The 24,678-nt window shown below is 39.8% G+C and overlaps 1 protein-coding gene across 2 annotated transcripts in view; it reads right to left on the reverse strand.

The window, feature by feature from the left end:
* Positions 1-24,678, reverse strand: part of RCAN2 (regulator of calcineurin 2) — a 345,573-nt gene that overhangs the window by 267,837 nt on the left and 53,058 nt on the right. For both annotated transcript variants that reach the window (XM_010587302.3, XM_064286929.1), the window contains exon 2: positions 21,235-21,461. In XM_010587302.3, coding sequence (XP_010585604.1) covers positions 21,235-21,459 — 225 coding nt within the window. In that variant the 5' untranslated portion in view covers positions 21,460-21,461. The remainder of the gene's footprint in view (positions 1-21,234; positions 21,462-24,678) is intronic.

The following is a 24,678-nucleotide window of genomic DNA, read 5'->3' on the forward strand; positions in this document are numbered from 1 at the left end:
AGGTATAAAAGGAGCAGTTTAAGCACAGCAACATGCAAGCACAAACAGATGCCAAGATACACACCACATGAAGGTTGACAAGGAACCAAGCAACAGAAGCTGAAAGCAGTCAAGGACTTCCCCAGGAGCAGAGAGAGAAAAAGCCTTCCCCTAGAGCCAGTGCCCTGAATTACGATGTCTAGCTTCCTAGACTGTGAGAAAATAAATTTCTGTTTGTTAAAGCTACCCACTTGTGGCATTTCTGTTATTGCAGCACTAGATAACTAAGACAGCCATTATCTTAGTATCTCCTTTCTTTAGGCCCCATTCACACTTCCAGCCTGACAATGACAGCTGCTCTTCCTGGGAAACCAAATACATACCAATGTTATAAAGTGCTGAGCCTAACCACATGAGTGCTTGGTCCAGTGATACCTCAGTGAACAAATTCCCTCAGAACAAGAGTCTTAGCCTGAATTCACAATCTGTAGTGTCCTGACTGTGTGGGGCAATAATGTTGGCAGCTTCATCAGCCAAGCCAGCTCAAGAATGGGTACCTAAGGAGAAACACACTGGAGATCTTACAAGACAGTTCTTTGGGAATAAGGAAGGACTACTCAGAGGGTTGCCTTATGGGAGCCTCCATGTCACTGGGCCAGAGACCATTCACAAGCAGTTCGTAAAGTGAGGGCTTTAAAAATATTGGCCTCCTCATTTGGAATGGAGAAAAGAAAAGAACTCAGAATGACATGTAAAGAATTGGATAACTTTTCTTTTTTTTTTTTTTTTTAAGTGCAACTTCCAAGGACCCACCCCAGGAAATTCTGATGCAGTAAGATGAGGTCCCAGAACTGATATTAAGAAATTCCCAAGCAATTCCTCTACTATATGATTAGGAACTACTGACTAGATCAGAGGTTCTCAACCAGGCCAATTCTGCTCTCCAGGGGACATCTGGCAATGCCTGGAGACATTTTGGGATGTTACAATTAGGGGAGGGCACTACTGGCATCTAGAGTGGGTACAGGCTAGAAGTGGATGTTGCTGAACATCCTACAATACACAAGACAGGCCCTAAACAAAGAATTATTAGTCTAAAATGTCAACAGGCCTGCGGTTGAGAAACTCTGAATTCCATCATCCTATGAGAGTTTCTGTACCTCCCATGTCATTTCTATCCCTGACGACAATGTCTCTGACAATTAAATATGTTGTTGCAATGCATTATTTATTAATGACGACATTTCTGTATAGATCAAATACAAATCCTGGAACTTCATGCCAAACAGTAATTAGTATTACCCTAACGACAACCTGTGCCAAAGGAGATTTTAAAAGATTACCATAAATGGCCTTAACTATCATTCTGTCTACACTGATTATCTAGGATTGTCCAAAGAATTGGTTTTTTCAATCGCTTCTTTAATTATATGAAATACTGTCTAGTAAAATCATTCATAGTAATTCGAATCTTTTTTACAATGCCATTTCTCTTATAGAGAAATGTCACTTTTCATTTGGATATTTTTTAAAAAGATTGGTTGTGATAAAATATATATAACAAAACATTTGCCATTTCAACCATTTTTACATGTATAATTCAGTAACATTAATTACATTCACCATGCTGTGCGACCATCACCACTATCCATTTCTAATTTTTTTTTTTATCAGCCTTAACAGAAATCCAGCACTCCTTAAGCAATAACTCACCATTTCCCTTCCACCTGCCCTTTTGTTCTTGGTGTTCTTAGTTGCTGTCATGTCAATACCAACTCATGGCAACCCCACATGTGCAGAGGAGAAGTGATCCCATAGGGTTTTCCATAGGGTTTTCATTTCCTTTTGGAAGCAGATCGCCAGGCCGGTCTCCTGAGGTGCCTTTGGGCAGGTTTGAACTACCAACCTTTCCATTAGTAGTTGAGTACTTAATCGTTTGCATCACCCAGGGACTCCATCACTAACAAACTTTGGCCTCTCTGAATTGCCTATTCTAGATGTTTCATATAAATGGGATCATACAATGTTTGTCCTTTGTGTCTGACTCCTTTCACTTAGCATTACATTTTCAGAGTTCATCCATGTCATAGCATGTATTAGAGCTTCATTCCTTTCCATGGCTGAATAATATTCATTCAGCTATGCTGCTATGATGTTTCCCAAACTATATTCTTCAGAAAAATATGCTTGGAGTAAATATAGGATTTTAAAGTACTTTAAGCCCAAAATTAAAAAAAAAAATTACTGAGTATAAAAAAAAAATTCAGATTTTAAAAGGCCCTATTCTCATTAGTGGGTTTTGATTCTCATTAACCTTCTCTTCTCATTAACCTTCATATAAATGGAAACCCCTTCTAAAGTAATTACCAAAAAACCGAACCAAACCCACCTAGTCAATTCCAACTCACAGTGACCCTATAGGATACAGCAGAGCTGCCCTCATGGAGTCTCCAAGGCTATAATCTTTACAGAAGCAGACTGTCACATCTTTCTCCCACAGATGGGTTAGAACCACCGACCTTTTGGCTAGCAGCTAAGTGCTTAACCACTGTACCACCGGAGCTCCTTCTAAAGTAATTTAAAAAAATTAGACCCATTTAAATTGCCAGTGACAATGAACACATACTCAAAATCTTCTACTAAGAAGGATGAAATAACAACAGAGAGAACTATCTTGTGCTCAGTACACTCTTGTTTCCTGACATTAAAATCTGAAATGACTTTAATTACTCACAAAGAAGGCTTGGTCAACCAATCCAGTTTTCTCCGGAAACTGATAAAAAAGATAGACTAAGTGGGGGGAGGGACAACAGGAAGGCAAAACTGACTTGTCCTTTTAGAGAACCTCCAAGGACATTGTTCAGACTGTAACATAAAGTTCAATAAATATCAAGCTTCACATTAAAGAAATTACAAATGGAATTTCCAAACGACTACATCTAATCTTTTTAACTTTGCATTCAACATTAAAGAGAGTAGAGCTTTCTAGTGACTGTTAGGGGAATGAGGACATAGGATTGGCAACTGATCAGTGCAGTAAGGAAATGTATGCTGCTCAAGACACTTCTGTGTAGAGGAGATACCAAATGGGCTTTCCCCAGGGGCAGCTCCTTGTGAACGCTTTTGCCGTTAGTTGCTGTCAAGTCGATTCTGATTCGTGGCGACCCCATATGTGCAAAGTAGAAATGCTCCACAGGGTTTTCAAGGATGTAGTCTTTTGGAAGCAGATCTGCAGGTCTGTCTTCAGAGGCACTTCTGGGTGGATTCGAACCCCCAACCTTCAGCCTATAGTCAAGAGCTTATCCATTTGCACCACCTACTTACAGGTATTCAGATTTCAAAAGGGAGTCAATAGGCTTGCCTCCTATCTCCATTTAAAAGTTCTTCTGAAAGTAGGAAGCATGGACAATTGGGGCTGATCAATACGCTGCTCTTAGGTCAGTTATGCAAAAAAGATAGGCAAGGAAGGCAAAAGAATCCTTTGAGTTTTAAATGATACAAGATGCAGAAGATCAGACTGGTAGGCAAAAATCATTATTGCTAGTCAACATTTATTGAACAGTTACCATGATCAAGGTGCATGGATTATTATTACTTACACCCTCATGGCAACCCTATGAAGTAAATACTGTTACTTGATGCCATTTTACATATGAAGAAACTGAGGTTTCAAAAGGTTAAATAAATTGCCCAAGGTCACACAGCTAACTAGTGGTAGAATTGGGTTTTGGAGCTGGATTGACAGATGCTAGAGCCCTCTCTCTTAATCACTATACTGTTTTCCTCGTTAGACGTAAGGTGGTCCATGTGGGGAAGAGATTTGAGCTCTGAGATAATAAAAACAGAGCCAACCCTGTTCAGCTACCTGTGGTTCAAAATGAAGCTCAGCCTTCTCAGCATGCACTCGGAATCATGCCCTTCAGGACATACACTGGTCCTTTCAGTCACACGTAGACACAGATAATGTGACTGCCCTTCTGTCACCTCCAGACACAAAAGGACACACTATAATGTAGCATTAAACAACTGCCTCATTTTATTCCAAGCAGCTGCTTCCATTTATGTTTCAGTTGGAATAGCATTTGGCTGTGCTCACGAACCATTAGTATTCCTATGGGTTTAAAAGTACCACATAAAATAAATTGATCATATTCCGGCATATGATCTGAATAGGTAATGGGAAAACCAATGCCTACATTGACCCACAAAGTTCCATTTCTGTGCTTGCTCAATCCTTTTTATTGCCCTGTCATCAAGTTCCAAAATGCTTTATAATTTATATGCTTATTTAGTTTAATGGGCTATAATAACATTTGCTTTGGCTGCTTTTAGTTGATCCTACAGAGAATCCAAAAGCAGCATCCATTATCCCATGTCCCAAATAAGTGAGAGGTCTAGAGTCTTTCCAATCATAAAACACAAGGCATGGAAATATGTCTCGAAATCGGGTAAAGTCACTGACTAAGGTATTCACAAATCAAATGGACACTGGGAGTATAGATAGTAAGGAGCCCTTTAGAAAGTAGGGCTTTTTACCGTGTTGTTATTATAGATGTTGTTGTTGTTTACAGCAATACATACATATGACAAAGTGTTACACAACTTCAAGCGACAGTTCTTGACAAATTCATCATGCCAACAACAGAAAACCTAAAAAGGTAATATTTGGAGGTAAAATTTTAAAATGTGTACCCTGAATCTGGAAATGCAGAAGGCATTCCAATTTCAACTGCTGAGTGGTGACAGGATCTTTACTAGGTGACTTTCTGTAGAGTCCAGACACAAGGGCTATTCTTAGAACCACCAAAAAAAGCATGGAGCTGCCTAAAAATAATGATGACTCAACACCTAGAGGCTTCAATGATGTAATGCTGTCAAAGAACACCCTCTCTCCTCACAGGTTGAGGCTTTTAAAATAAGCAAGCTCACAGCTCACCTTTTGAGGAGACCAAAAATTTCACACGCTGAAGGAGAAAATTGGGACACGTGGCCCACATACAGACTGCCCCATCCACGCATCACCTGTCACTGTGGCTTGGTTTACTTGGACAAGAAGCCCCTGCCAAAGTCAAAGTCAGTCTCCCTTCCCTGTGCCTCCTTCACTCATCACTCATCCTTTCAAAACAGCCTTGTGCCTGTGAGACAGGACAACAATGCTGATTACACAAGAGGAGAGCCTGAAAAATCCTGTCCTCAAGTCACGGCTGCCAGCCCATTTCATGACCAAGGGAGGGGTACTAGGTATAGCTCAGAGCTTGTCATTTCAAAACAAAGAACAAAAACATCCTTGAGCCTTCCCTTCCCCCTCTTAGTTATCCAGTGCTGCTATAACAGAAACACCACAAGTGCACAGCTTTAACAAACAGAAATTTATTGTCTTCACATTTCAGGAGGCTAGAGGTCCAAATTCAGGGCGCCACCTCTAGGGGAAGGCTTTGTCTCTCCATCAGCTCTGGGAAAAGGACTTTGTCTCATTTCAACATTTGTGGGCCTGGCATTCCTTGGAGATCTCCATGTGTCTTGGCATCAATCCGCCCCTGGATCTAGGAGGTTCTCAACGCAGGGACCCTTGGTCCAAAGGGCACACTCTGCTCCTAGCTCTTCTTTCATAGTGATAGAGAGGTCCCTCTCCTCTCTGTTCACTTCTCTCTCCTTTTATCTCTTGTAAGAGAAAATGTGTAACTCAGGCAAGGATGTGGCTTGAATAAGCGTGTGATTTAAGTCACACACCCTCTTGTAAGGTTGTGACTCAAAATACACCCCACACTGACCCTGCCTCATTTACATATAGAGGTTAGAGTTTACAACACATCACAAAATGGAGGTAATTACATCAGATCACAAAATGGAGGACAATCATGCAATACCAGGAATCACAGCCTAGCCAAGCTGACACATATTTCTGGGGAACACAATTCGACCCACGACACCCTCATAGGTATTCAATCCCTACATTCCTATACTTCGCTGAATCCCTCAATCTCTCAAGTCACCTAATGTGTACTATAATTATCAGAACCTAGCAGATATCAGAGCCCTGATGGTGCAGTGGTTAAGAGCTTGGTTGCTAATCAAAAGGTTGGCAGTTCAAATCCACCAGCCTCTCCTTGGAAACCCTATGGGGGCAGTTCTACTCTGTCTTATGGGTTGCTACGAGTCGAAATCAACTCCATAGCAATGGGAAGTAGACATCAAGCTTCATGAGGGCACAGACTGCATCTTATTCATCTTTGTACTCCCAGTGCTAAGAGCAATACTTGGGACATGTTCAATAATTTTTAAATGATTCATGGGTAGACTGACTGACTGATACAGTACTCTTTCTACTTGCTACTGTATTTATAAACCATTGTCCTTCCCTGGATATTTAACTTCTGTACCCAGTTGTGTAGAATTCCCTGGGTCGCACAAATGGGTAAGCACTTGACTACTAACCAAAAGGTTGGAGGTTCAAACCCACTCAGAGGCACCTAAGGAGAGAGGCCTGGCAATCTACTCCCAGAAGGTAACGGCCTGGAAAATCCTATGGAGTACTTCTACTCTGCACACGTGGGGTCAACATGAGTTGGCGTTGCCTCGACAGGAACTAACAACAACAACAATCCAGTTGTGTAACTTGTGGTAGTTGGTATATCTGAGGATATAATATCTCCAAGAGGTTATGTTCATTAAAAAAGCGATTCTAAACCAGCAAAAAACCTTCAAGTTTCAGAAGATTTAAGGCCACTGTAGGAGATACTCCGGGACAGGATGTTCCTCACACCACAGAGCCCATCTATTTGTTCTATAGCTTGCTCTGTGCAGCAAGGAACAAAGCAAGAAGCAGAGCTCTGAGAATCAGAGCTGGGTGCATTATAAATAAGATATAATAAAACAAAAAAAGCCTGCATCTGATTTACATTAGGTCTTACATATACAGCTGTTTCTTCTCCAAAAGCGTGACTTTGTTGAAGTAATGCTTTCATCATGTGTTCTTGGAACAATCCAAAAGTCAGTTCCCAAGTTCTAAAAGTAGATCATTCTAATTCTTGTATAGCTATTTCTCCTTAAGGTGTTTGTGTGTATGTTGTTTTTAAATAAACATTATTTCATTAAGGTTGGTTGCTCACCTGACTCACCATACTTGACTGTAAATGACTTGTTTCCACAAATTTAAATCCACCCTAAAATACAAAGTCTTTGCATCACTCAAAATATTGCAAAGAATGTGCTATCAAAGATGACAAAAAAAAAAAAAGTCCTTTGCTAGGGACCATGGAGCGCTGGTGGCACAGTGGTTAAGCATTTGGCTGCTAACCAAAAGGTAGGCAGTTCGAATCCATCAGCTGTTCCTTGAAAACCCTATGGGGCAGTTCTACTCTGTCCTATAGGGTACCTATGAGCTAGAGTCGACTCAATGGCAACAGGCTTGGTTTTGTTACGGCCTACACTCATTTCAATATGTAACCTCAGGATGTCCGTTTAGGGGAAAGAGGACGCCACTGGAGTTGAGAGTCCAGTTGTCAATAGCAAGCTGGAGAAAGGCGGGGCTAGGAAAGCAAATCTATACTCACTTTCTCCTCCTCGTTCTAAATCATAAAGTTCCTCCCTCTCTACTCCCACATTTAGAACAGGACTATCTGGAGGAAACCAATTTAATCAAGTTAGTTATCAGTGCCAAATTTCTGACACTAAGACTCATTTCCCTAAAAGAGGCTATCTGAAGAGTCAAAATCCTTTCTTGTTACATGCTTCTTGCAAAGCCCTGAACTTCAGCTGCAAGGCAATGATTTTTAAGTGGATTTCTGTTTCATGTTTTGTAAACTGGTAGAACATAGTGCCAAGGAAGAAAATAACCTATCTGAGGGAAAGAATAAAAATCTCAATGGTAAGGCACTGAGATTACAGCACCTTCCCATGAAATAATTTGGTTCCAGAATACTAGGGTTCAAAATGAGACTGCTTTACTATGATAACAAACTTAAACACACATATCCTCAAATGATTTAAGTGTGGTCATTTTCTCATAAACCAAAGTAAGAATAATGATCAGATTTAAGAACCAAATTCAAGGTATGGTTATGTGACCAGGTACTTTTCTACACAGCACATTTGCTGTGAAAGGTGGTGTTGTCTACTGTGACTGCCAAGTTATCTTTTTTTTTCCTTGAAGATGGTTTACAACTATTCTAAACAAAGTGAGTTACGATAAAAAAAAAAAAAAAAAAAAGATTTTTGCTTATTCTAAAACTATTATATAATCTACTAATTTCGGTGACATTTTTCTATTGACAGTGGAATTTAAAATATCTGCAATATACACCCTTAATGACCACTGGGCCAGCCTCCGCAGATGTTGAAAGACGATTGTTATTCGTAAAAATACAAACAAAGTTTGTTCAGCTAATTCAGAAAAGTTTCTTAAATTACATACATGCATCATTTGGTTGATAAAAGAGAAACAGACTATCAGGACCAATAAGAATACGTAGAATTGCTATGACTGAGCATTAATTTTAAATTTGAGCTTCCGGGGAGCCAAGGAAAAATAGAAATATATAAGTTACACAACTTTCCTAGTGAGAGTCAAAAAAAAAAGACCAGTTCCTCAGGGAAAATAAAGTTTTTCTGGCACTATGCACCGAAGGAAACCCTGGTAGTGGTTAAGTGCTATGGCTACTAATCAAAGGGTCAGCAGTTCGAATCTGCCAGGTGCTCCTTGGAAACTCTATGGGGCAGTTCTACTCTGTCCTATAGGGTCGCTATGAGTCGGAATCAACTCAACGGCACTGGGTTTGTTTTTTTTTTTTTTTTGGTTATGCCCTAAAAGAAATGTATTACATGAAACTTACATGGGAAACAGAGCCCTGGTGGTGCAGTGGTTAAGTGTTTGGTTGCTAACCAAAAGGTCAGCAGTTCGAATCTACCAGCCACTTCTTGGAAATCCTAGGGGGCAGTTCTACTCTGTCCTATAGGGTCACTATGAGTCAGAATCAATTCAAAGGTAACGAGTTTGGTTTTGGTCTGGTATATGAGGAACAATGAGCAGCATAAATCCCACAACAAATTTGCAGGTGACTAAGGCTGAGATTAAACATTCGCAAAATCCAAGGCTATGATAGAAAAGCACAACTTGGCTGTGATTCTGCAAGGAGCTGGCTAAGTTACATGTTATCTAAGTATTCACTTTGTTTGAGTATAATAACTCCAACTAGAGATAGATAGTCATAGGCATGTGAGGGGTAGGGGTGACAGGGAGGGGAATGAAAGAAAATGAGGAAGGGAACCAAAATTCGCCAAGAAGATCTAGTATTGTGCTATCTACTGATTTTACCTTATCTAATCCACATAATAAACATTTAAAGAAGGTGTTGTTAACCCCACTTTTTACAAGAGGGAACTGAGGTTCACAGAAGTTAAGTTGGCCAAGCTCACATAATTAGTAAGTGGCCAAGTCAGAATTTGAACCCAAGTGTTTCTGAATCTGAAGCCCTTTCACCGACCTATTCTTCCTTCCTGAAGAGCCCATGTTATGTCCAGAGAATGTGCTAGAAATTTCAGGATACAAAAAAATAATGAGCTACCTATGCCCTCAAAAACCAAAAAGCCAAACCCATTGCCATGGAGTCGATTCTGGCTCATAGCAAACCTATAGGACAGAGCAGAGCTGGCCCACAGGGTTTCCAAGGAGCGGCTAATGGATTCAAACTGCCAACCTTTTGGTTAGCAGCCGAGCTCTTAACCACTGTGCCACCAGGGCTCCACCTAAGCCCTCAGGACAATTATAATACAAGAGTAGAACACCATATGAGGCAGTTTGTTCTGTGTATAGAGTCCCTGGGTGGTACAAACGGTTCACATGCTGGGCTAACCAAAAAGCTGGAGGTTCAAGTACAACTAGAGACATCTTAAAAGAAAGGCCTAGTGATCTACTTCAGAAAAGTCAGCCAATGAAAATCTCATGGAGCACAGCTCTATTTTGATATACCTGTGGTTACCATGAGTTGGAATCAACTCAGTGGCAACTGGTACTGATATTCTGTATATAAATAATATAATTAATCATTTGGAGTTAATAATAGCTACAAATTTGGGGGAAAAGATAAGTTTTTGAACAAAATAAGAGTGCATGATATTTCAACATGTTTGATGAAAAATTTTAACTATGGCACATAACAGCCCTGGTGGCATAGTGGTTAAGAGTTCAGCTTCTAATCAAAAAGGTCAGCACTTTGAATTCACCAGCCACTCCTCAGAAACCCTGGAATCCTTATGGCAGAGTGGTTAAGGGTTATGGCTGTTAATCAAAAGGACAGCAGTTTGAATCCATCAACCAGTCCTCCAAAGCCATATGGGGAAGTTCTACTCTGTCTTATGGGGTCAGATGAGTCAGAATCAACTCCACAGCAATGGGTTTGGGGTTTTTTTGTTGTTTGTTTGTCTTTATGTCACATATCTGATCACTGAGTTTTCTTCTCAAAACAGAGATTATGGTATTTATTTTTTAAATGATGGTTATGCTATATATTACAACTCACTCTTATCACTCCTGTTGCCTTCAAGTCAATACCAAGTCATAACAACTGTATAGGACAGAGTAGAACTGCTCCATACGGTTATACAACAGTTCCAGTAAAACGTAAGATTATCAAAATATTAGTATAAACTATTAAACTTAAAAAGTAAACCACACTTATTCTGCTTATATATAGATCCAGTCTTCTCAAAAGGTAGGGGAGTATGATTGAGCATTGTGTGCATAAAATTATAAATGAGTAGAAAACAATGAAATAAATGCAGCACACTCACAATCCCACTCTCACAGAGTGAATATTACATGATATTAATGGAACTGGCGCTTAGCCCATCTATATCCCACTGATCTCATCCACTGAGCTAAATGTCAGGCCTCCTGTGACGGATACCTTGGTAGAGTTTTAAAAGTTCACATCAAAACTCTCTGATTTTCTCCAGCTATCTCTGAATCACTCAAGAATTTCATGACTACCAAACTGAGACCAGAATCAAACATCAAGGAAGCCAAGAGGGGCAGGAGAAGCCCATGCCATCTTCAGTTAGTTAAAGCAGGCAAAAATAACAACAACAACAACAACAATAAAGCTCATCCTACCCCATCCTTCCCCCAGGATTCACCTCTGAGACTACCTCTTAAAAAGGAATACTCTTCTACAACAGAACTCAATAGCTATCACTTGAATTTATAAATCTTTTTATAGATTATTTTTATCGGGGTAAAATACATATAACATAAAATTTACCACTGTAACCTATTAGAGATTGAATTGTTGTTTCCCCCCACCCACCCCAAATACATGTTATAAATCTTAAATCCTTATACCTGTGGGAGTCATCCCATTTGGGAACAGGACTTTCTTTGTTGTGTTACTGAGACCATATTAGTATTAGTATTAGGCTTGTTTTAAGCCAATCACCTTCGAGATTTTAAAAAGAGCAGAGTAAGCACAGAGAAGGAAGCACAAACGGAGGGGGAGATACAAGACACCTGAAGGTCAACAAGGAACCTAGGAGTGGAAGCTGAAAAGAGACAAGGGCCTTTTTCCAGAACCCACAGAGAAAGAAAGCCTCCCCCTAGAGCCAGTGCCCTGAATTAGAACTTCTAGCCTCCTAAATTGTGAGAAAATAAATTTCTGTTTGTTAAAGCCACTGACTTGTAGTATTTCTGAAAAAGCAGCACTAAGCAACTAAGACATAACCATAGTAAGATGTGCAATTCAATGGTATTAAGTTTATTTACAATGTTGTGTCACCATCACCACTATCTAGTTCCAGAGCTTTTTCATCACCCCAAACAGAAACCCCATACCCCTTAAGCAGTCACCCCCATACCCCTTCCCCACAGTCCTTGGCAGCCACTAATCTGATTTGTATCTCTACGGACTTGTATATTATGAATATAAATGGAATAGAATATAAATATATTAAATTCCACATAAGTGGAATCATATGATATGTAGTCTTTTGTGTTGGCTTACTTCATTTAGCAAAATATTTTCAGGATTTAGCTATGTTGTAGCATGCATCAGTACTTCATTCTTTTTGGGGTTAAATAGTGCTTGATTTATGTATATGTCACAATTTTTAACGTATTCATCTGTTGATGGACGTTATTTGGGTTGTTTCCATCTTTTGGCTATTGTGAAGAATACTGCTATGAATATTTGTGCACAAAATTTCGTTTGAACACTAGTTTTCAGTTCTTTTGAATATATACCTGAGAGTTGAACTGTTGGGTCATACAGGCATTTATATATCTTTTAAAATTAGAAATAATTTAAAGTTATCTCAGTACAACCAGGGCCACCATGATGGTCATATCTTTGGTATACTTCTCATGGGCTCCAGGTCAAGGAGGAGAGTGGAGAATAAAGTCCAACCTGCCCTCCACTTGTCAAGACACCCACTCCTACTCAGGGCTGCACCACCCCAGTAAGCCCAGAGGAAAAGGGTACCATTTTTTCAAGTTCACGTTCCTTATCAAAGGCAAGCTACCCCAGACTGCCTCTGCCAATAGGGTGCCTTTTAATAACTCACGAGAACACTGTGTATCTTAGCAACATCTCTTATGGAAACCATATTAAGTAGGTCCCAGGAAGGGGGAAAAAAACCTTTTTCTTCCTCTTCAATATCATCCGAGATTAAATAGACCATGGCAGTCATTTTTTCCCCCAAATGCCATCAAGAGTATATGCTCACCCACTCTTTGCACTGAAACAAATACCCTCAACTCTATATGCATCAGGCTTAATTCTCTCCACTGCCACAATTATTTCCAGGTAGTTAAGTGAGGGCATTTACAGACTCTTGCACCCCAGGGGGTCACTTAGTGCTGTGGAGAAACAAGACACTAAATATACTTCTAGAACATTTTAGTCACTCCAAGAAAGGTTAAGGTTCCAGAGAACGTCCTACAGCAGCTTTCAAATCTGCCCCATACTGGGCCTCTCACCTGGCAGGTGCCTTCAAGTGATTACCAAACCCACTGCTGTCGAGTCGATTCTGACTCATTGAAAAAAAAAAAAATAGCGGTGACTAATTATGGCTGTCCAGTCACCACCCAGGGAAAGGAGAAAACATGGCTAAACTACTAAATACAGTGATAGGCACTATCTTTTTACAGTTTAAAGATTCTTTCAAACAGCGATCAAATCTGTAAATGTCACTTCCACCCATAAAGGATGAACAACACAAGAGACTGAAACTCCTAAGTATTCCTTGAATATTTGGTGTCTAATCTAACTGTTGCTTGTTTTTATATTTAAAACTGATGCTTGGTTATCATATTCTCACTCTCAGGTTGCCACAATTCACCACTTGTTTTACTTCCTTTCTACCTATATTCAGTGAGACTTCAACTGCAGCAAATTACTATCTTCTTGTTCATCGTTTGCTACATATCCTGAGCGTGGGTGTTTCCAGCAGCCTTAAATCACCCCCATTACATGTTTTCTGAAGTCTTCAAAAGCACCAGATTTTCGGCTTTCATTGCTGCCTTTTCTTTTTCCTCTCTCTCCCTTTTCTCTCTAGAGGAGTAGTTATGAACACAACTGTGCTTAAGACACTTCCAAATTTTAGCTTATTTGGGTTACTAAATGAGTGAGCCACCTCTAAAATTTTTAAACATCACGTCAACTATGAATTGACATATAAAAAAAGCTTATTCACATGAGTATAGTACCTTAACTACAAGAGTGATTTGGATTCAATACATTTATGTTTAGGTTAAATCTTGCTGTTGTATCACCTGAGTTCTCTCTGCCTTAAATTCTCTGACATGAATGTTCATGCTGAATGGTAGCCAATTATGTTTCTAGAAAATGTTTTCCACAGTGAGGTGTGGTTGGGAATGAAATGGACTAAAAAGTCAGGAGGCCTTGCTTTAATCTTTGCTGTATCTCAAATTAATCAGCCATTCCTGGCAAATTCATCTCTTCGTATCTTAATTTGGTCACTATTTTAAGTGGAGGTTCAATTCGATATTGATAGAGCACCTACTATGTGTCAGGCCCCATGTGAGGTGCTGGGAATACAAAGAATACAAATTTTGTCTGCCCTCAAGGACTTCAAAGTTTGAAGAGGAAAAATACCAAGGAAGAGAACCCAACTATCTGTGTGTGCCTGATACAAAGTGTTTTATAATATAAACTCCTTGGCTAAGGATACCTGAATCAGGACAAACGTGTGCATAGAGCAGTCACTACCTCTCTGGTTGACTAGGAGGCTCTCCTATGGACCCAGAATCAGGCCATTCATCAGAAGCTATGAGGTGTTGTGGGGGTGGGGGCAGTAACAGCAAATCAAGGCCAAAGGCTTTAAACTCTAGACACTTAGAGGATGAGTCTCAGCAGTATCACTGTTTGGCTCTGGAAAGGCCATGGAGGCTGTGTTCCCGCACAGCACTCATCCTAGCTTAGTGCATCCTTTATCCCCAGCAGACACTGGCATTTCATTGTGGACAAAATGCACTTCGTGCTCATCTTGATGACATTCCAGATTTCAATGATGGATTTTTTTCTTCTCGCACAGGTGGTGTAGGGACATTGCTTAATACTCTGCAGGTCCACAGCTCCCCGTTCAAAATGCTTAGGGCCTGGTAAGTTTGGAATTCAGGATTTGGGGACTTGGAAAGGTAACACAGTACATATACCACGTATTGTGTAGTACAGCAGCCAGGTCCGAGGGAGACAAAATTCGTCTTCTTCTTCTTTGTATTCCCAGCAGCTCACATGGGGCCAGTGATGAAATCCAAACCAGTTGCTGCAAAGTTGATTCCGATTCATGGCAATCCCATGTGTGTCACAGCAGAACTGCGTTCCTCAGGGTTTTCAATAGGTGATTTTTCATAAGTAGATCTTCAGGCCTTTCTTCTAAGGTGTCTCTGGGTGGACGTGAACCTCCAACCTTTCGTTTAGCAGCCAAGTGTGTTAACCGTTTGCACCACCGAGGGACTCTACCCAGTAATTAAAAACGTGAGTGTTTCTGCAGTGAAATATGTGAATATTCACACTATATTCGTACTTCCCATCCATTCAGGTCAGATTTTGAAGGCAAATGAATTAGGTCAAGGAAAATTTTGTCTCAAAAGGAGTTCTGGAAAGAAAAAAAAAAAAGAGTCCTGGGTTTCAGAGCTTTTCTGATTTCAGAACTGAGGGTAATGGACTGTAGACCTGCGGCTGTATAATACTAAGTCCACACTCAAATTCTCCTGCACACTCGACTGGTGGTAAATCTTCTGTGGGAAACAAAGTAAAAATCACAAAAGAATGATAGATCTAACTTTTTTTTTTAATTCTGTAGGAAGACGAACTTCAGGAGAAGGAGCTGGCTTATACTTAGTGCTCATGCGGAATGAAAACTGCGTATCTTTGGACATTAGAATCACTCTAATTGCTTGCAATGCGTTCAGATGATCCATTTATGGGAAGCACAAAGACTAAGTGACCAGTAGAGCCTGGTCTTTGAGCTCTTTCCCATTCTGGTAGAATATAGTCTTTAATGAATGGTATAAATGCCCCCAGATTGTATTTTTTAAAGTGTGTGCGTGCGTGTGTGTGTGTGCACGTGTGTGTGTGTGTGTGTGTGTGTGTAGTTAGGCAATGAATGTAGTCGAAAATATGTTAAATGTCCTTCTGATTTGACATCACTATGTTATCATTTGTTTGCTTATCATGAGTTGATCTCTTTGAGGAGACTATAAATTCAATGTCGCTATGCCTATCTTGTTCACCACTGCATCCCCGCATATAAGTACCATGCCTGTTTTCAATAAATACTTGTAAATTGAGAGGCAGTATTGCATAATGGAAACCCTGGTGGCGCAGTGGTTAAAAAACTCAGTTGCTAACCAAAAGGTTGGCAGTTCGAATCAACCAGCCACTCCTTAGAAATCCTGTGGGGCAGTTCTGCTCTGTCCTATAGGGTTGCTATGAGTTGGAATCAACTTGACAGCAATGGGTTTTCTTTTATTGCATAATGCTTGAGAGCATAAATTCTGGAGCTTAGCAGCCAAGGTTTGATCCCAGCTCTGCTGCTTATTAGCTGTGAAACCACAGACAAGTTACTTAACCTCTCTGCTCCAGTGTCCTCATCTGTAAAATGAGAATAACGATTGTACTCACTGTATCAACCTAAATAGAATAAAGTATGCTATGGTAACAACCCTAATGCCTCAGTGGCTTAAAACAGGTTTTTTTGTTTTTTGTTTTTTTTTTCTTGTCACATTACATGCTCATCACAGGTTGGCTAGAACTCAGCTCTGTGCTACCTCCATGACCCAAACTGCCTGTGCAAGCACTACCTGGCTCAATGCTAGTTGCCCCAGTAGCAAAAAGAACATTCTTCATGGTCTAATATTGGTAATTAACTCTTTGGCCTAGAAGTAACACAAATCACTTCTGCTTACACAGACTAGTCACCCAACCCCTCCCAGCCAGAGGAGTCCAAGAAGTGCAACCCTGTCATGTGCCCAGGAGGTGGAGAGGCAAAAAAGACACCTCTCTCATAGGGCCATCAGGATGACTGAAGGACTTAATGTTTATAAAGCACTCGGAAAAGCACCTGGCATCTAGCTACATCCTACATAAGTGCTGGTTGCTGTTGTTGTTACTGTTATTATTATTTTATTAAATTGAATGAATCCACATTTTTGTGGAGGCCATTCTAAAGTCATACTTCAGGTATCTCCTAATCCACCTGAATCTGGGTAAATGCTTCATGCTAGTTGTTTTACTGTTCTCCTTTAGCTACCAAAGAGTGCCAATGTCCCATGGTGTAGACCCTTATCTATCTTCAGTACAAACATAGGGCAGCCCACAGGATGCCCCCTCCAGCCTCACTTGTCTCCATGTGGCTTCTGCAGCCCAGCTGGATCCCAAAAGGCAAACGCAGGGTAGCAGCCAAAAGGAAATGAACCCTAGTAACTTCTAGGTTTTGAAGGCTGTGAAGATCCCAGTTCTAACTGTGTTTCATACAAAAATATTTATGCTTCAAGCTGTAGCATGCAAACAGCAATCTGCATTTATCAGTTTCAGATGCCAATTTCCTCCAGCTCTGGTTCTCCTTTGTGTTATATAAACAAATCTCAACCATCTGGACCACAACGAGCGACACTGAAGTATGTGCTCTCTCCTTGCAAAAGCACCAAATCAAAATACAGTCTCACAGAATTCTGCCTCACAGAACACTGGCGTGAACATCATGGCCCTCATGGAGCTGTTTTTTTGTTTTGTTTTTCAAAAAAAAAAGCTCCTTAGGTGTTAGAATTTAAATAGATGAGCAAAGATGAGCATGTCAGGATATTCATCCCTTTCATAAACAGAGACAAATATAATCAGAAGAGCATATTCCATATCTTGTACTATGGGCCATCCAATTCTGTATCATCCAAATTACCTCAAAAAGGAAAAGAATTTAGGGTAGTGTTTCAGAACTTTGGGAAAACACAGGAGAGCTTTCTGCAAGCCTTGTTAATGATAGTTAGAAATCGAAAGCTGTAATTCCTACTCAAATAAGAAAGTTAAGAGTTGGATTCGCCTCGCCAACAACTAACAACAACAATAACAAGGAAATTAAAATGCATACTTCATAATAATGACAAGAAACAAGGTAAACTCAAATTCACCAAAATCAAGAAACAATGATTTCAAACAGAACTATACCAAAACAGGTTACACATGTAAATACCTACCCACCTGGACCTCCAAAGTGAACACTAACCATCATTTCTGACATCTCATCTTCCTGACATAATTCCAGGCTGCCGAAGACATCTTCAAATATTTTAAAGACAATCACTATTGCCAGCCTTGGCTGTAAGCAAATACAAAGAGTGCTGGAAACACTTCCTTCTCTTCTGCCTAAAGATATCTTCCACCAATTTAGCACAGTGCCTAAAATGTTCACCCTTTGGGAATAACAGCCATCATCCAGCTATAGTCATGAACTCCAAACCCTGTGAAAAGAATATCCTGAGAGAATGGGGCACAAGACAACTGATGGTTAATTTTGGGTGTCAGCTTGGCTAGACCACGGTGCCCAGTTGTTTCGTCAACACCTAGTCTAGATGTTGCCATGAAGATATTTAGATGTGGTTAACATTTACAATTATTTGACTTTAAGGCAGAGTACCCTCCATAGTGTGAGTGGGCCTCATCCAATCAGTCGAAGGCTTTAAGAGCCCTGATAGTGCAGTGGTTAAGAGATACAGCTGCTAACCAAAAATGTGGGCAGTTCAAATCCACCAGCCACTCCTTGGAAACCCTATGGGGCAGTTCTACTCTGTCCTATAGGGTCCTTATGAGACGGAATCAGCTCCACAGCAAGGGGTTTGGTTTTTAGTTTATATATGTCTATAAATATGTATGTATGTATGTACAGATATCCTACTGGTTCTGTGGTTCTGTTTCTCTGGAGAACCCTGACTGAGATAATAGTGGGGGAAAAAAAAAATGACAGTCAAAGGGAAGGCTTTAAAGTTCAGTATCTTGAAGGAAAATTCGTGGCAGTGAAAATGCGGAGCCATCAGGCTCCCCAAACACTTGATTCACTTTTTCTAGAGCCCCAGTAATCCTGCCTCTTGTCTATTGTCAGCTCATTTCGTATCTGATTATCTTGCTTCCTCGACCTTAAACTGTGTATGTATAATTAAATCAAAACTGAATTTAGATCAGATTACTGAATATTCTAGAAATGCTATGAATGGGGGCTTTAAAATCACACTAAGGTGGAAGGCTTTCTGCCTGATTTAATAAGTGTAATTACATATAGACATAGGTCAATTATAAAATTCATTTCCATAGCTACAAATAAATAATCTAAATAATTTAAAACTGGTTCCATTCACTGTATCTTATTTATTTCTACTCAGTATTTGATCAAGTTTATTTCAAAACCTAGGGCCATTTCTCAAGCTGCTATGCACCAATTTTATATACAAATTGAGAATAATTTATAATCCATTACTCAATCAGAGAAGGAGACCTGGTGGTGCAGTGGTTAACTGCTCGGCTGCTAACTGGAAAGTCAGTGGCTCATACCCATCAGCCACTCCTCAGGAGAAAGATGTGGCAGTCTAATTCCATAAAGATTACAGCCTTGGAAACTCTATGGGACAGATCTATAGCGTGGCTATGAGACGGAAATCAACTCTATAACAGTGAGTTTGTTTGTTTGTTATAATTAAGTCATAGATCAGAATATCACAGACTGCCGTGAATTATCCCCAGGCCTCTATTCTTCTATGTACCCAATTCTGCTTTAATGATCAGCCATTCTTGAGCAGCACTCTTAAATGAGACTGGGAGGATGAATAAGGAAGACCAAAGAAGAATTGACACCTTTGAATCGTGGTGTTGATGAAGAATATTGAATATACCATGGACTGCCAAAAGAACAGACAAATCTGTCTCGGAAGAAGCACAACAAGAACGCTCCTCAGAACCAAGGATGCCGAGACTTCATCTCATATACTTCGGACATGTTATCAGGAGGGATCATTTGGACATGTTATCGGGAGGGATCAGTCCCTGGAGAAGCACATTGTGCTTGGTAAAGTAGAGAGCGAAAAAGAGGAAGACCCTCAGCAAGATAGATTGACACAGTGGCTGCAACAATGGGCTCAAGCATAGCAACAATTGTAGAGGATGGCGCCAGACCTGGCAGTGTTTCGTTCTGTTGTACATAGGGTTGCTACGAGTCGGAACCAACTCAACAGCACCTAACAACAACAACAATTGTTTCCATCTACAGAGAAGTATCTAAGCAGGAAAGAATAAAAGCTCCCATTAAACCTCAAAGGAAAACGATTTTAATTGCTGATATTTAGATAAATAGATGATAGAATAAGAAATTTTTTTTTTTTAGAATAAGAAAACACGGAAGCTTAGCTCAGAGCTGATGTCAGGTACATTTCATAGAAAATTACTTGTCCTTAGTAAGTTAAAATTTGTTTTATAACCTGATTACAACCAAAAAATAAAATTGCCAGTTTCTTTCAAAGGGATCATATGTCATTTTCTTACTTCAAATAGTCTGGTGATCATAGCGCTTGAAACTCACATCACGTATAATTCCCTGGATTTCAAGCTATTTTCAACCCATCATTTTAACTGTTCGACTCCAAAACAATAGCATTATAAAAGTATCTTTAAATGGCTTGAAATAATTCCTAAATCTCTGGGATAGCCTTCTCAGCGGCTATCAGGATTGCTTACGAGAGTAATAAAATCCAGAAATCAGACTTTCAGGAATCTTACTCAGACAACAAAGTCTGAACTTCACCAACTGGCAAAATAAGCATGTGTTTGAGAAACAGCAATCATAAATCGTACCCCTGCATGTCAAGGAGAACCACAGATTTTAATTTAGAAAAAAGGCCCTTCCACCTTTGATAAAAATGCTGCTCGTGTTTTACAACATGGTATGATAATGGATATTTATAACTATGGATCCATATTCACAAGAAAGGGTTTGATTCATTCAGATCCATCAATTAAAAGGACAGAGAAATCCTGAATAAACTTCAGAAAGATCTCTAAATGTAGTATTTACTATGATTTTTAAGAGACTTAAATCAAGTTTGTCTCTTAAAATGGGAAGCTTCATTTTCTGGAAAATACTTGTATACAGTCAACCTCATTCCCCGGTAATTTCAAATCAAGGAGCTGCCACTGTCTTTCAAATTCTTACAACACACACATTGCAATACCACCCACGGTGATATCAGTGAGCGAAGTAGTACTCAGATGACCAACCAACTTATTTTCTCCAGGAACTGCTTCGGGATGTGGGTCACAATTTACGATGCTATTGTTAAAACATCCATCAAACCGTAGGAAAGGTGGGGAAGGGGAGAGAGCTTGTGCTGTTTGGAGAAAGGCAAATTATGGTTTTGGCAAAAAGGGGAAAATAAAACTTGTAAGGGTTTAAGACATCTGCTTTCTAGCCCAAGGGGTATGTCCTGCAATCTGTATTCCTAACAGCACTTGTTTTTCTTAGACAGACCTACGTGTCCCAGAGGACTAGAACTGATTGAACACAATCTCATGTACAACCTCGTCATGTGTACTTCTGATGTTAGCTGATAATATGACAGGCTTTTCTTTTCCTCCCATGCATGCCAAGAATAAAGCCAACTAACATATTCAAAAACTTCAAAACACCAACTACGAATTAGCAATGGAAATATTTTGAAATGCTGCCACATCTCCCCGTGTTTCGGGAGTAGGAAAGGCTTCTTACCTTACTCTCCTCTCCTTCAAACACTGACTGGTGAACGTTGCATGCAAACAATGAGTTGGGAAGGTCATTGAAGTCAGTGATTGCTTGAAAGGCTTCCTCTGCGAAACACTGAGTTATAGCCCAGTCTCTGTCGATGCAGCAGAGTAAGAAAAGTCCTCCGTCCTCTGGGATGTGCCCCTGCTGCCCAGGGTTCCTCATGCCGATGAAATAAGATTCTCCCCTCATCCCTGAAGATACAAAGACAGATATGTGGTAGAGTAGAACACTATCCCTTAACACTCAGAGCTAAGGTTGTGGTTCTGAACTGTCTGGGGCAGAGCAAGGAGCGTGATTAGGAGAGGCAGGTGTGTTTCGAAGAGGGAAGACCCAGAAAGTTTGCATTATCCCCTTGATTCCTAAATCACAATTTGCCATGCAGCTCTGCTTCTGGGCAAGGGTCTGCTTAGTGCTACGGTCAAAAAAAGCACTTATCTAGGATAAGCGTTGGAGGCCTGGGGCTCTAGACCAGCTCCCAGCGTTTACTGGACTTGGGACCTGGAAAAGTCATATACATCCTCTGAGTTTTTGTTTCCTCTTGTTTACCATATGGATGATGAGGCCTAAACTATTATTAGAATCAAATGGGCTCAAATAAAAATGCAAGTGGGGAAGTGTTTTGATAAGTTCCATGCTGTTAGTTGTTTTTGAGTCATGGCAACCCCATGTGTGCAGAGTAGAACCGCCCCATAAGATTTTCAAGGCTTTGCCTTTAGGAAACAGATTGCCAGGCCTGTCTCCCAAACCGCCAACCTTTCAGCTAGTAGTTGAAGTGCTTTGATAAGTTATGTAATGAATTCTAATACCACCACCTCCATCACCACCACCACTGCTATAACTGCCTCTCATTTTCTGAGTGCCAGGCATTGTTCTAAATGATTTACATGTATTAACTTGCCTATTTAATCTCCACAATACCCTGCGAGGTTGGTACCAGTATTATTCTCACTTTACGATGGGAAAATTGAGGAGCAAAGCGATTTAGTGACTTTTTCAAAGTCAACGAAAACTTGATGGGGCTATGATTAAAACACAGGATGTCTGGCACCAGAGCTCACTTTCCGCTACCATAGAAATAAAACCAAATCCACTGCTGACCAGTCGATTCCAAGTCATAGAGACCCTACACCGGTAGCCATCAAGTCAATTCCGACTCACAGTGACAGAGTAGAACTGCCCCATAGGGTTTCCAAGGAGTACCTGATGGATTCGAACTGCTGACCTTTTTGTGAGCAGCCGTAGCTCTTAGCCACTACACCACCAGGATTTCCAGAGACCTTATAGGACAGAGTAAAACTGTCCCATGGAGTTCCCAAGGATCGCCTGATGGTTTCAAATTGCCAACCTTTTGGTCAGCAGCTGTAGCTCTCAACCACTACGCCACCAGGAATAAAGTAGATTAAAATTAGTGGGAGTCTGTATTTAAGGAAGAATGACCTACTTCATCACCACCTGAGTCTCGATTATGGTAACTCTACTAGTTTATCCTTTCTTGGGATACACACACACACATACATCCTATTCTCTCTGGGATAATTACTCCAAGTTACTTTTAAACCAGGTCCTGATCTTGAAAAATCAGTACTCTCTTGGTTAATCCATGGTACACAGGTTCCTCTCCCTCACATCCTCTATGAGCCTTTCCTGTATTAATATGCTAGCTGTGCTCAGTCATTCTATTATTTCCTCACCCCTTATGTCCATCATTGTACACAACTGCATCCAGCTGAAGGGTTTTTTTTTCACCTTTTGATACTGGCGCACAGTTTACCGGATTTGGCTCGTCTTCCCAAATATTTCAAGGGCAGTATCTATTTTTTTTTTCTTTTGCATTTATTTTCATGCTTATCATACAATCCTGTTCAAAGCTCAATCATTTGAGGCTCTGAGGGTGAAATAACTTGCCTGGGGTTACAGAGGTAAGACAGACTGACAATCATGACATGGCTGAGTCATCTTTAGTAAGCTCCTTTTTCCCAGATCTCAGCATCACAGAACCTCAGAGTACAGGACAGGAAGGTGGGTCACTCTGTTCTCATGTAGTTTAGTTAGACACAAATTCAGGAGCCCTGGTGGTGCAGTGGTTCAGAGCTACAGTTGCTAACCAAACTGTCAGCAGCTTGAGTCCACCAGTCGCTCCTTGGAAACCCTAGTTCTACTCTATCCTATAGTGTTGCCCTGAAGCAGATTGACTCGACAGCAACAGCTTTACTGTTTTTTAGGCAAATATGTGTTTCTGTTTACATCTCTCTTGAACTCTGAAGGTATCAAGGTGATGAGGTTCCAGTTTTTGTTTGATTTTCTCCTATAAACAAAGCCCAGGTGGGAGTTTGATAAACAGTACTTGATGGTGGTAATGCATTACATGTAAAATCTTAGACCTAGTTGGAATAGGAACCAAAAATTAAAGAATTTGAGGCAAGAACTCTAAAATTAGATCACTGTAACTGTGGTAAACAGAAATTTTATTCTATATAAAATGTGACAGAACCATTCCTGTATTCTAAAGTTCTTAGAACTCCAATTAATACAACATTTTCTGTATTTAAATCAACAAAATAGTTGTTCTAAATAAAAATATGAAACATGTTTTAAGCTATGGTTTATCCTATAAGTAATCCAAAATACGTGAATATATTAATTAGAAAGAAAAATTGAATAACATTAATAGGAAGATAATTCAACTGCTGATATTGTCAATGAAATATTCATATACATTTATTTTCCTTCATATTCATTTATGGTGTTGCTTTAGATATTTTCCTATAATACACATAAAAACTATCACTTATTATTGTTAGAGTGCTGTTATTTTAACTGCAAAAAAATTACGAAAAGTATTAGAATAACACTATTTTCATGAGTAGACTATTTAAAAAAAATTTTTTTGATAATGAAATCAGTCTTCCACTAGCATGACATATAAACATTAAGTGTCAATTTTGATTTTATTTTTAATCCTGTCTCTCATATACTAAAAAAGTTTAAATGAGTCAAATCTGATCCTAAAATGTTCTTATATGTGTTCTGAGGAAAATGTTTCAATTATTCTTCTTCCACAAAGAAACTGAAAGCCGTTGCTGAACAAATTAGTTAAGTAGACCAAATATTAAGCCTCACCCAGGACTCATTTTAATCTACTCAAATAGCCTTAACTTCTGTTCTAAGCTGTAACAATATGATTACCTTCATGGGACTTTATTTTAAGCTCATTACTTTCAGTAAAGATCTAAAAGGTGACAGCATTTTTTTTGGCAAACAACGCTATTCTCCTCATATGAGGTAATACTTCGGAAGTCAGAACTCTAAACAAAGAAATTCTGATATGTCTTGCAGTTCCAGTACTGACTGACCTCATAATTTACAGAAGTCAATTCATCATTCTGTGACTCAGTTTATTCTTTAAAA

This window comes from Loxodonta africana, chromosome 1 (genome assembly GCF_030014295.1).
Source record: "Loxodonta africana isolate mLoxAfr1 chromosome 1, mLoxAfr1.hap2, whole genome shotgun sequence".
In the NCBI taxonomy this organism is placed as follows: domain Eukaryota; kingdom Metazoa; phylum Chordata; class Mammalia; order Proboscidea; family Elephantidae; genus Loxodonta; species Loxodonta africana.